At 35.4% G+C, this 14,443-nt stretch overlaps 1 protein-coding gene across 1 annotated transcript; it reads left to right on the forward strand.

Annotated features, from left to right (window-relative positions):
• Nucleotides 1–10,200: 10,200 nt before the first annotated feature.
• On the forward strand, nucleotides 10,201–11,779 carry LOC113338084 (dehydration-responsive element-binding protein 3-like). The gene has a single exon (XM_026583603.1). It carries the CDS (start codon nucleotides 10,591–10,593, stop codon nucleotides 11,524–11,526), a length of 936 nt encoding a protein of 311 aa, XP_026439388.1. The 5' UTR covers nucleotides 10,201–10,590; the 3' UTR covers nucleotides 11,527–11,779.
• The last annotated feature ends 2,664 nt before the right edge of the window (nucleotides 11,780–14,443 follow it).

The raw sequence follows: 14,443 nt of genomic DNA on the forward strand, positions 1-14,443 counted from the left end.
TATTTAAAAATGCTTATAATAGTGAAAGACTCAAATGATTTATGAACAGTTTCAATTATGATTATCACATTTATGGGTATTGACACCTGAACCCGAACCGTATTGATATACTATTGTGCAACAAAATGTTATGCGTCTAATTATTTTATGATGAAATCAAAAAGAATTCCAACATATTGCAGACCAAAAAGAAAAGGTCGCATCGCGGCTTAATCTTGTAAGATTAAACAGTCCTTTGATCTTGTCTTTTTAATGAACACATGATCTGCAATTTAACCTGGGTGTTCTTATGCATGGTTATCGGAAAGATACATTGTGTTTCTTTTTCTTCTTGTTTTCTTTCAATTCTTGTAGATGTGTTCATATTCTAGTGTCATTCTCTCTAACAAAATCTTGTTTTCCCCTCAAAACAAAAAATAATCAAATCAATGGGGCCTTTTAGCATCCATTAGATTAGGGCTAACAATCACATAGGCCTCTCTTTATAAACCGCTTATCAGAACATATCAACCCATCCAAGTAGGCCCTTATTATTTATTACAGTCTAGTCTAAAGTCCAGGAACAGTACCAGTGAGACCCAATACTGTAGCAATATTGATGAGACTGATTTGACAAATTGACAAGAACTTTAGTAGTAGTTCCCACGCTACGAAGAATTGAAGGTGATCATTAACTAACTCCAGCCGGGTGTTTTCCTCCAGTGCGCAATCCAATGCGGCATGCGTTACCAGATGGGTTCTAGAAGGTAAACTTTCAGATAACGTACACTAATATTTCTGCAAAGTCTATTTTCAGATGCCAAAATCTGACATGTTATGTCCATAAAACACTGTCTGATATCTGAAAGCTTTCACTGGCCAAGATGCTTATGTGGTTTTAGCGGATACCCGCATTGCCATTGAAAGCTCGGATAGTGACTTCAATTTTCAGCTTTAAACACTCACGTATGTATCATTTGGACCATGCTAATGTACCTTACACAGTAGTTGTTAATGCGTAACTTAAATTTTGTCATCCCCATGCTAGCTAAGTTGTTAATGCATAACTTATATTTTGTCACCCCTTAATGCATGGTGATCAATTGCACCCCCAACTATAAAAAAAGGTAGCAATTAAATCTGAAAATGACTAAAAACAAACCTAATCAACTTTTTGAGGATTTCGTTTTCGAAAAGGAAATGTGAAGTGCAACTGAAGAGAGAGAGAGATTCATGAGGTGACTAACCTTGTGATTTTAACACTAAAATCTCATGATACTTGCAACCCACATAAACAACTTATGTAAAACGCAAAGGACCACTTCTGCCTTCATCTGATTTCTCGGTCAAATATGAATATTTATTTCTTTTTCTTTAATTACGTGTTGAAACTCGAGTATTACTGTCACTCGGAACATGAGGTTCGTAAATCACAATTATAGCAGTTGATGTGTTTATTGTTGTTGACAGCTCAAATCTGAATTTGACAACTTAAATCTATAATAGTTACTGTGTTTATTGTTGTTGACAGCTTATCTGAATTTGAAATCCAAATTTTATCGCATCTCTTTTTGAGAGGTAGAACTTCAGATAATGGCCCTTGATTTAGTTTATACTACAATATCTCCCACAGTTTTGCGGTTCTTACTCTCCATGTGTTTCTTTCTCTCTATAGTGAGAGAAACATAAATGAGACCAACTACTAACCCAGTTTTAAGGGGATGAACAATGTAATATTGGTTGTACTATGTACTTGTTTAAGCTGTGGTATGGTAACATTAGGTTAGGACAAATTTCCTTGTTTTCACAAGCTCCAGAGTTAGAAGATCAACTACTGAAATGAAAGCTTTTACTAATACCGCAAATTCTCTTCAAACCCACACAATTTATATATGATGTACAGTTTGTACCTTGTCCTACACTTAAATTTATAAGGTTTTCCAATCCAATTCAATTGAAGATCCATTCCCATATGCATGTTCATTGATCAAGAAAAGAAATATGGTTGTGCATTGTGATTTTAGTTAGGTTTTTGAGCTTGACATATCCTTGACCCATGGAAGAAGAAAGAATGAAAAATGTACCAGTGATATTTCAATCATATAAATACCATAGTAATTATATACTACTAAACTAATTACTAGTACTTGTATCTTCCTAGGTTCAGACTTGAATGGTTTGCCATTTCTAAAATGTGGGTCCAACACCTACATGATCATCACGTGTGCTTGATCATCTGGGTCTTGATTACTAAATTAAAATCACAAAAAAAAAAAAAAAATTAATGAAAAAAAATAAAATTGTAGGTACATTTTATGATGGCCATTGAATGAAGTTGGTTGTATGGAGAAGAAAAAGTTTCTTTTGGTAACCGTGATCCCCTTCTAAATGCAATAACATTGGGCAGATCAGATCAGATGAGAGGTGTACCAGCAGCACATGAATTCCATGTGAATTACATACCACTCTATATACTACTACTAAAAGATCAGCAGATTTATAGGTTGTTGTTTCATCACCAACAAAAAAGTTTCCTAACAGAAATAGTGTATATATCAAAAATATCTAGAACCAGCAATAAATAACTACTTGCTTGACAATGTTAGCTGGTGCCTGGTATCATTTGTCCCTCGAATCCTCGGAAGGTTGTTCGGTTGAGCATGGCATCGAATAGACGTGCATTTTCCACAGCGTAAAAGACATCTCTATGTTGTAGTAGAGTACTCAAAATTGGAACGTTAAAAGCAGAGGGCAAAGCCAGAAATCTTACTACGAGGGAGGCAAATGCTTTTAGGATGGGCAGTTAGGCACGAATAGATATAGGGTATAAATTTTTAAATCTATTAGGACTGAAAATTAGCCCAATTAGGTGGGAAAAGGCCAACCCTTGCCATGAACTGGCTCCGTCACTAAATAAGTGTATCTCTATGTTGGTAGAAATTCCAGAGGTATATGTATCTCAGTCTCTCTTTTGTCTTACGCTTGTGTTGTATTTGGAACAGGGTAGTAGTACATTGTCGAGTATACGGAAAACAATACAAAACCAAACCAAACCAAACAAAAGATTAGCATATGATATGCCAAGAACATACAATTCGGAAGTATGCTAAATGAGTTAGAAGAAGAAGAAAACAAAACCCATTTGTGTCTTAAACGATGTATTTTACCAAGGTTGGGTAAACAACAAAACAAGTGAAGAAGATTTGAAAGATTTTGGGCATGTATATATCATATATGTTTAGAAACCAGATGAGAATTTGAGTTGTCCTTTCTTTACCCATGTATAAGGACAATACTCTTTTCCTTCACACATTATGCATTACAAACATATATTTGGGTAACTTTGGGTCTTAGCTACATGCGTGATGATTTTTATCTCATGTTCAAGTCTTAAGCTACAAACTATCTCCTATAAATATGATGTCAATTTTTTTTACTCCAAATGAAGATGATCTAGATAGTGAAAACACTTTCATAGATTCAATGTATATAAGCAAGAATGAAGCATCTATGACTGTCTTTGTCTTTATCTTTTATTTGACACGAGTGTTTTAGAGGGAAGAACAAAAATTATTGAGGTATTTGTTATATGGGGGTACAAGGTACTACTGGCCGTTATTAGATAAGGTAGGTTTGTACACTTTAGAGAACAAGTAAGAAGAACAATTTTACAAATACATGCAGATGTCATTGTGGTACAGTGGGAAAATCATTGGATGATGATACCAACGACCTGAAATCGAGTTCGAAACTCGTCAGTATTGGAATGGGGATATTTTTCTCTTTTTTTTCTATCTATCTGGACTTGTAGATAGTAGACCTCTTCGAGGTTTAAACTTTAATTAGCCTTTGGGCTATAAGCCCAAATTTTTTTTTACAATTACCAAGAGTGATTTTCATTTCCTCAGCCTCCTTTTACTCGATTGTTAGCGGGATTTTTATTGTCTCATTTTCTTGATATGTTGTGTTTCCGGCTCCGAACTTTCAATAATATTCTCATATTTTATCTTGAAATCAAAATATTTACCTGGGCTTGTAGGTAGTAGACATCTTTGAGGATTAAACTTTAATTAACCTTTGGGCTATAAGCCCAATTTTATTTTAATATTTTTTTTACAATTACCAAGAGTGTTTTTCATTCCCTCATCCTCCTTTTACTTGATTGTTAGTAGGATTTTTATTGTCTCATTTTCTTGATATGTTGTGATCCCAGCTCAGGATTTTCGACAATATTGTTGATTTTTTTCTTATTGTCTCATTTTCTTGATATGAGTGTTTCCGGCTCCGAACTTTTAACAATATTCTCGTATTTTATCTTGAAATCAAAATATTATCGAGTGACGTTATTACGTTATCATGCACTTGAGTGCATAAAAATATAGTGAGTATACACTTTGAAACTGTTAGATTTCACTTCTACTTGTGTGCATCCCTATGATAACAAATCTAACGTTTTGAAAGTGCGTGTTTCTTGTGCATTCCAGTAAGCAGTAATAAAATATAGTACTAGCTATTAATACTTGGAGAATCTCCATTTCTTAAATGGTGAAAACTACCAAATAAAATGCAAAAACTCTAAACATACCATCTAAATGGACGATTTAAAAACCGTCCACTCATGTCTATTTGGACAGTATGTTTAGAGTTGTAAAACACCAATGTAAGTAATCAAAATGTAAAACACCAAGAAGCATAAAACTACCACAAAGTGAAAGCCTTGACTAACAAACACAATAACATAAGCACAGCTCACAGGGAAAATGATAGAGCCTTATCAAAAAATGAAGAAGCACCATTTCTTTTTGTATTCAAACCTAGAGTTGTAATTGTCATGTTTTAGTTGGATGATAAGACAAATCATATCTTATAAGTTTCGCAATTTCAAACAAAGCAAACTAGGAAGCCAAACCCTATTGCACTTCTTAATCAAGTACATCAACAAAACAATACACATTATTCAACTCGTGATCTATTATCGTTTAACTATAATCATCAAATACATCAAGCTCATACCTGATTACCAACGTACGTTGTATTGATTCCATCCATTTTCCTCATCGATGTAAAACTAGAATCGTGCAAGTAATTAAAGGGGCTACTCAGATATTTTTTGTGCGGTTCTAAACCTTGCATGATAGCTAGTTTATTTGAGAGATTAATGGCCCATGGTTGATTGGTTGTAGTTCAATCAACTTCATATCCAGCTAGCTTGAATGAGGAACCAAATATATATATGGACATCTAATTATATATTGTGTACCTATAGTACTAAGCCTAAGACCTATTTTTTCATATTAGTTGTGAAACTTGTGATTGAAAATTTTCACTAATTACTTTAAAGAAAGGTACAATTTAAACACTCTTTATCCCAAGTACATTTGTGGTTGGATACACCAACTTACTAGCTAACAAAATTTACATAAAACTAATGCATCTGAAATTAACCTTATCCTATTTAAGCTCTCTTAAAAACCCTAAAAGGTCTGATTCCTAATGACGGGTACTAATCTAGAAATCCAATGACGAGAATTATTTTGTTTTTGGTATCTGCCACGCTAATAGCGCTGCCTGCCTTTAGCAATCAGGAATCCCAAAAAAAAAGCCATAGAAAATGCCAAATATGAGGACCCATTTTTTCATGTTCACTCTATGCATGGTCACATAATTCATGTACTGAACTATGCATGAACTAGTACTAAGTGATCATATCCGATAGCTACTAAATATGAAAGATAGTATTTCAATGAAACTTATGGTACAAATTCATCTTCTACTTTTTAAGAAATTCCCCACCCTTTTGTCTTAGTTAGACCTTGTCCCCAGGTAGCCTTCATGAAACAATCTAGGGTATTTTGTTACTCATTAGGCAAACACTAATCGTGCATTATTTCGAAGGATATACCGATGGTTGCCGGTAAATTTTCTTCCGTCGTTAGCATTGTAAGGCTTGGTGATACCGATCGATACCGATGAAAGGGACCCTGATTACGATCACTTTTTACACGTACGCGTAGTTTTCTTTTCTCGATAATTAATAATAGGCCCCGTTGTATAATTGTTGACAAGATTATCATAATTGGAGAGTATTAAGCACGACGGGATACCTCTCGAAATCGTCATTATGATCGGACCACACCCAAGATGTGACTTCTTTCTTTTTTAGTTCTTTAATTTCAACTTTGTTTACTGGCAATCCAACAATCTTGTTGTAATTGAGCGATTGAAAGAGATTAGAACAAAAAATAAATCATTCCTAATTGGAACATTGGGAAGAGAATGAATGAATGCAACTTCTAATCAAATCATGAAATACTGTTCGGACACTAATTAGGGGACTTTTAATGTGGTCCTTAATTTGATACGAAAACAAAAATCTATGATCGTTTTTCTATCTAATAGAAAACGTTAAGAAACACCAGAGAATTTTGGTCGAATTATTAGCGTTGTAGAATACATTTACATGATATTATTAGTTTTGTTTAGCACCATGGTTTCTGTGAATCTTCTTCAAGGATTCAATGATGAAATTAAAATCTCCCGTTTTTGTTTTATTGCTAAGTTGCGTTGGGTAATCAATAGGAACCTTCGTGTGATGAAACACGTGGAAACTTCAGTTACCTAATTAATTATTATTACCTGAGACAAGCTCTTGGCTTAACTTGTTGTTATAATTTTTGGAAAAATTACTTTAATCCAATTGCATCCATTCTCATGCACCCAAGTTGAGGTGGCACGTGCACTTTCGGTATTTGATCACTTGGTATTCATCTCATCGAGTTGGTATTCATCTCATCGGGTTATTTAGGTCCCAAATACAGGGTGTTAAGTTCATCTTCGATGTCAGTGTGACAGGTTTGAGCGCCACAACTAATTTTGTTACAAAAAGAAGAATATCATGGCTGCTAATGGGGTACCAGTTTACTGGGAAGAAACAGTAAATCGGTACCTCTTATTAGCAACGTTGGAAAATATTTCGCTCGCGCAATCCTCGACCAACTTTTTTTTTCACTAGTAAATTTACCACAAGAACTACCATTCACTAGAGCTGAAAAAGGAATTTTCTGCATACATCCATTAATCAGCATTCTCCAATTGATACCGACACCCATTCGCTTGAGCATCTCTTCAATGAAGAACCATTTAATGTTATCAAACGCTTTTTCGGGTCTATTTTACATATAAGATCAGGGTTTTTACTTTCGGGCCTCGAATCCAGACATTCGTTAGCTCTCGAAATGTTGTCCAAAATCTATCTGACTTTAATAGAAATCGTATTTAATTAATTTTGTTAATTTGAGAAAAATTTCATTTAACTAATATTTTCCATACCAATGTTAATTGATTTCTTTTTTGTTATAAACTTAGGAAACAACAAGATATCACCGCAAAATTCATTTTTTAAGACTATTTCACCTAATTTGTAGAAGTCTTGGATTACCAAATAGACTATCCAACAACACTACATGTTAAAGGAGCAAGGCTACTACACAGGATTACTGAATTTCACAGAGAGTTATTAGCACCAAACAAAAATCATTTTGCAATCGTACAGAAATTAATAGAGCTGCACGAGACCCAGTCCATTTTACCTGTACCGGTCAGGAACCCAAAAACCCGGACTTGTATCGTACCGGACCCGGAGTTGCCGATACATGTATCGGTTCTGAAAGTAGAGACCCGGAGTAGGCCGGTACAGGTATTGGTTCTGGGGGAGTCCCGACCTGTCCAGGTCCATATGTCCCTGTTAATTGTAGTCGTAGATTATTTTGGGAATCTTACATCCTGACCGTCCCTCTCCCTCCTAGGTATAACACTATCTCTAATTTCTATCGACTTTCATTTCAGTTTTCTTTTATTTTTTCTTCTCTGAAGAGCAGCAGTCGTTCACTACCATTCACCACCATCATCGATTCGTTAAGGAATAAATTAGGATACTTGTTCTTCTTCTTCTTCTTCTTAGATTTGTAAGTTACTTGTAACTCTCATGGGATTTGAAATCGGTTAAGGAATAAACTAGGGTTTGAAACTTTGAATCGTGTGATACTGGGATTTGAAATCGATTTGAATTAGGAGTAACAATTGTTCTGTTACTATTAAGAATCTAAGATTGAATTATGGTTTGATTTGAAATTGGATTAGGGTTTGATTTGAGATTGAATTAGGGTTTTTATTTTGTGTTGTGTTGGTTGAGTTAAATGGGTAGTTGTTGCATGTTGGTTGGATTAGGATCTAACTTGTTTTTCGTTTATGGTAAAAATTAGGGAAAGTATTACTCCTGGAACAATTTTGATTATCTTAGCTGGAAGGTTCAAGGGTAAAAGGGTTGTATTCTTGAAGCAGCTCCCATCTGGATTGCTCTCGTTACTGGTGAGGCTTCTTCACCCATTTTAATTTATCTATAGGCAATTTTCTATTTTCAATTTCATACATACAGTTTCTAGACGTTGATTGGTTCATATTTTAAAACTGTATTGAATTACATTGCAGTTCAACCCTCAATTTTGATAGAGGTTTTGAACATTGTTTTTTATTTGCTTTCATTGAATATGCAATGCCTTTCTATTTAGTATGCAATTGTGTGTTGTACATAGAGCATTGTCACTGAAACTCTCCACAACAATGTGTTAGTCTTATTTCTCTACCATATATATAGGCACTTTAAGTTTGATTTTGTTGATGTTTGTATTGAGTAAATCCATGTGTTTCAGTTCATGAATCATGAATATATGAATGGAAAGTCAGATATGATGTTTTGATGTAGTTGTATGTGGAATTGTCGTTGTAAGAACTAAGGTCACTAATGCTAAGGTCACTACTATTACTGATGATGTTCTGCTCATGAATGAATTTAACTGAATTTGTGGTTACTTTTGTTAGTTCTGTTTACTTAACTTGCATTGCATCTTTGATTAACCTGCACAACTGTTTTGTGTATATTAAGATGTTCAATTTTGTTGATTTTTTTAGATGGATATAAGTAATTCAACTCAAGAAAAACTGAGATCTGCGGTATGTGAACACTTTGACAGCAAGGTGTAGGCACTGCTCAAAGATATATGTTGCTGATGCCATGCGAAATGGGACATCTAATTTGATAGCTCATATTAAAAGATGCCCGTTCTTTCAAGCAATTGGGCGACAGAGAGCTTAATATTCATGTTTTATCGTTGTCGCAGTCTTGCATATTTATGAAATGGAAGTGAAAGTGGTCTGGAAATGTTTTTTTAACTTTGTTTTAATGTTACACAGAACTTTGAACTGCTTGTTTCAGAAGTTCAAGTAACTTGTAACTTGTTTTAAACCTTTGTTCATCTTAAGAACATATGATGTATTTAATCTGTTAAGAACAATTGATAAAGAAAATATTATGCTGCATATTTTGTTTTACAGGTAAAAACCCGGTACCGGAGTGGAACCGGACCGGTCTTACAGGTACAAATACAGGTACCGGTTCTCAAATTAAGGAACCGGTCAGCTCCGTGTACAGATACCGGTTCCAACAGAAAACCAGACTGTATCGGCTCATGTGCAGTTCTAAAAATTAATAACCCCACGTAGCAACCTAAGTAAAAAGAAAAAAAGCCACTTGCAAGAGCTAAGAATAGGCTACAAAAATAAATATATAAAGCCTGCGAACAAGTAAAAGTTACCCTTTAAAATCTGAAGATGGATAGCCCCCAATTCATAATTCAGATTTGGATACAGTTATCAATCACCCTGTACAAATTTAATGCACTTTTAGCCGAAATCTTATTAAGCAAAATATACAACTCTAGTATACAAAAAAAAGAAAAAAAAAATAAATACGTGTATATATGATCTTTACAAATGCATAATCTAGGAAGAAGAAAAAGAAAACGATGGATGATAAAGAGTAAGGATACAGAAAGAGACAAGTGTTAGAAAAATGAATAGGAAACATAGGTGAAAGTGAAAAACAAACTCTAGAAAATACACTGCAAAGATTTTAATGAGGGGTGTAGTGGCCACTGTGAGAGAGAGAGGACCCCATGAGCTCTAGCAGGGTGACCCATTTCTTTGCTTACCCCACCATTCTACCCCATATCCACCCTCCTCTCTACAAGAGGTAGAGGTAGAAGGCGGTAGTGTAAATGTATGAATGTCAATGAGAAATGATAGGTTGGTCTGGGGTCACCTTACAAAAAGTTGAATACGTACATACGACCCCTCCTCCTCCTCTCACAATAAAAATCCCCCTTCTTCTCAGACTCTCTCCCAGTTTCTTCTTCTTCTTCCTCTCACCAGTACTCTCTCTAAAACTCCGTGTGGGTTCTGTGTTTTTGTTTCCCTGAGGTGTGTGTAGTCTTAGCTGTGTATTTCAAGGAGTACTCGTATACATAGTATCTCCTCCATGATATACCTCTTTCTCAGAGTCTATATAAACCCCATTGATCCATCTTCAAACCTCCCAACTCTTTCAATGTCTACTTCTTTCTTTCTCTGAAGAACTTCAATCTATCTCATTGATCCTTTTGAGCTAATCCCTCTTCTTATTTTGCTGTTTATCTAAACTACTGACTGTTCTGAGAGTGAAAGAAATTGAATTTTTTTATCATTTGAGTTCCATTGATCAGTGATCATTATATAAAAATGGTACTACTTGATCGAACACCAAACAATTCAGAGGGAGAAAGTAGTACAACTAGTAACTCATCATCTCAGTTATCATATTCATCATCTGATCAACAACAACAGAGTAAAAATGTAGCAGCTGTTATCTCAAATCAACAAGAATCTAAAGAGCCTAGTAGCACTGATGATCATGAGAAGCCCACGACAGGGAAAAGAGCGAGAGATTGTGGGAAACATCCGACATACAGAGGAGTGAGAATGCGCAATTGGGGTAAATGGGTATCGGAAATTAGAGAACCAAGAAAGAAATCAAGGATCTGGCTTGGTACATTCCCAACACCAGAAATGGCAGCAAGAGCTCATGATGTAGCGGCTTTAAGTATTAAAGGTAACTCCGCCATTCTTAATTTCCCAGAACTCGCTTCTTCATTACCTCGTCCGGCTTCTACTTCACCTCGTGATATCCAAGCTGCTGCTACTAAAGCTGCAACAATGGAACCAAACTTCAATAATTCAGTATCATCATCATCACCGTCTCCGTCATCAACAGCAACATCACCTTCATCATCATCGTCATCATCAACATCAACGTCGTTTTCATCTTTATGTTCTTCTAATAATACTGCTACTGCTACTACAACTACATCCAGCTCTTGTTCTGATACTTCCAAAAACAATATTCCTACAACCACGACTGAAGATGAATTGACTCAAATCGTCGAATTACCTCGACTCACTTCCTATTTCGACGAATCACAAGAATCGCAACAAAACGAGTACATCTTTATTAACGATTCGTCCATCGACGGTTGGTTTTATCCTACTCCATGGTTACAAAGTCTTAATGAAGATTGTTCTGGGTTCTTTCCTGATCATCAGCAGAATAATTTATTTCTCCCACATGAATCTTCTTCTTCAACCTCAACTTTTGAGTCCTTGTTATGGGATTATTAATTTCAGTCATGTTTTCTTTTTTGTGTGTTTCTTTTGCTTGTGAGTTTTTAGAGCCCTTTTTAATTTTTCTTCTAAGGGATTCTTAATAGTTTATAAATACAGTTTCAGTCTCTTCTTCTTCTAACTTCATTTTGAGGCTCTGGGTCAGTAGTCAGCGTGCCAAATTTAGTGAATCAAAATCTCTCTATGTACAGTTTTAAGGATCAAAAATAAGTTCTATAAATCATGCAACAGTAGTATTGAAGTTATTTAATCTTCTTCTTATTTCTTGGTTTGATCAAATCTTTCCATTTTTCATTTAGAAGCTGTATTCATGTTGTTTCCATGAAGTTACTTATTTACTGCTGCTACTGTCTTCTTCTTGAATGAGTTGAATCAGAGGAGGAAGAGACAACAAGAACAGAAGTTACAGAACACTGAATCAGAAATTAAAAGTTTCTGTTCCCTTTTCAATTAACTTAATTAATTTTCTTAATTAATAAAATCAGTGATGAATTAGAAAGAAAAAAAAACCTTTTTTTTCTGATTTATGAACTTTAGTAATTAACAATTCCTTGTGTACTTTAGAAATTAGAAGCTGTATTATTTGTATTATTAATTGATTAATTAAGCAAATCGAAATCTTCTTGTCTTAATTTTCTTTTACACGCACTCTTTCTCCATATAGTCTTCAGGTGTATTAAATGTGGCCAGCTGGGATCATTTCTGAGGGCAATTTCGTCATTGTAAAACATAACCACTTAATTTTTTTCCTTTTTACTGCTGGGAACAAAAAAAAAAGTACTACTACTAGTGAAGAACTTGACTTTACTGCGAAGATTTACTGCGGGTCAGTCCTTTGCAGTGACTAAAAGACAAGGGCAAATGGTAAGAAATGTTTTTACAGGGAAATATAATGATTTGTTTCTTCTGTTTCTAATAGCAGACCAATCAAGTACTTTTACTGACCTAAAAATTTGTCAGGTTTCGACATTTTGGTGTAAATATTTATTTATCTGATGAATCCGTTTATATACCTGTCTTGATTGGGGTATACCCAATAAGACAAAATCAGGGTATTATGAAGTAAAGTCAAGTCACCTCTTAACTTAGAATTTTCTAAATGGCTAAAATGCCCTCCACAATGATTAACTCTAATTTAATCTAAAATGATTAGATTAGTTAAATTAGTTAGATTAGTTAGTTGATGTAGTTATGAATTGGGTTTTAGAAATCATTTAAAGAGGGAAGTAGAATGAAGTAGTAGAGGAAGTTTTTTTGGGGGTGGGGGGGGGGGGGGGGGGGGGAAGTTAGGGTTTTTGAGAAATTTGTGATATGAGTGATTCAAATCCTGATTTTGAAGTGGGGGAGTCTTCTAACTTTCCTCCTACAGATGAGTATTTGTATGATGATTTACCAGATGATGATCAAATGGATTACATGCATGACCCTCACTTTTATTTTCCTCAAACTCATGATGGGTATGGAAGTGATGAATGTATTGAGCCAAACGAAGAATCCAATGACCAAGAAGAAGAGAATGAAGCTGCAAGTAATCAAGTAGACAACCTACGTGGTGAAGATTGTGATTTTTCCATGCAAATGATGGATTTTGGTTTTGTTTTTTCATTTTTGTTGCGTAGGGTCGGCAGGGTCGACGATTGTCGATCATGCCGGCCCAACACGTCGGCGTGGTTGTTAATTGAACAACGTGCCGACTTTTCATGAGCAGTAATCGTGTCGGCAAGGTTGAAAATTTTAACCATGCCGACCTCCATTTTTTTGGGACACAGGAGCCGTTACTGAAAATGCTTACGCCGGCATCTTCAAGTTTTAAAAACTTTCCGACTGTTGTATGGCCGGCAATGTTAAATTTTTCTTACGTGTCGGCTGTTTCTAGTCAGCAATGTTTTATATATCGACCTTGCCGACCTTGGTAATACAAAATAACTTGAAAATGCTTAAGCCGACATCTTCAAGTTTTCCAACCATGCCGTCTTTTCTCATGTCGGCAATGTTGGTTTTTTCTTACGTGCCGTCTCTTTATAGCCGACAGTGTTTTATATGTCGACCTTGCCGACGATGGTAATACATATCAACTAACTTTTGATGTTTTATAGATTGTTGCATTGGACCGATGGCGGATCAGCCTCAAGCTCAGAAAATTAGGGGTCCCGATACTTCCGAACATTATGCTAATTATTTGGAATGGAAGGAAAAAGACGACGCGGTAAATTGGATTATTGAGAAAGAAAAAGAGAAGATGTGCGTTCTAGTGAAAAACACCAAGAAAAATATACGCGGTTTGAAATGGTATGCGAGTGTTATGGGTCGCCAGAAGAAAGTCACAAGAGAAAGGGTTATGTGTATGATAAGAAGACGACTAGGGTGTACAAGACCAAGTCAAAGAAGTGTGGATGCCTATTCAAGATTATTTTTGGGAGGAACAAAGACACCGACAACATGTGGAGAATGAGTAGAGTTGATGTTGGTTGGCATAACCATAAAGATCCGGAAACTCTTGTTGGGCATTGCCAAGTTGCCAAGTTGAAAGCGCACGAGTTCGAACAAGTAAGAACAAGTTGGGGAATTAAACCAAGCAAGCTCCTTCTTAAGTTTAAGAGGGACGTCCCGGATAACCTCTCTTCATTGTCTGCAATTTATGCGGCCAAGGCAACCGAAACATGCGGTTTGCATGGAGCAACTCAAGCATAGAAGAATTGTCATGGCTTTGGTGGATAAAAATCATTTTATTGGTCTACAACTCAACAAGGAATGTCCATTACCTCCTCTTTGTAGGTTTAGTTTTTGGGAGAAGTTCACAAACAACAATAGCAAGGAAGGGATGAAAATTTATGCGGACAACATGGCCCTTTGGAATGTTATAGATGAGTCTAGAGAATGTCCATAGATTTGGCTAAAGGAGATTCAATAGATT

Source organism: Papaver somniferum, unplaced genomic scaffold, assembly GCF_003573695.1.
Source record: "Papaver somniferum cultivar HN1 unplaced genomic scaffold, ASM357369v1 unplaced-scaffold_18, whole genome shotgun sequence".
NCBI classification, from domain to species: domain Eukaryota; kingdom Viridiplantae; phylum Streptophyta; class Magnoliopsida; order Ranunculales; family Papaveraceae; genus Papaver; species Papaver somniferum.

What these genes read in the sequence shown, in the direction of transcription:
- LOC113338084 (XM_026583603.1), top strand. Translation starts at nt 10,591, where the DNA reads ATGGTACTACTTGATCGAACACCAAACAATTCAGAGGGAGAAAGTAGT.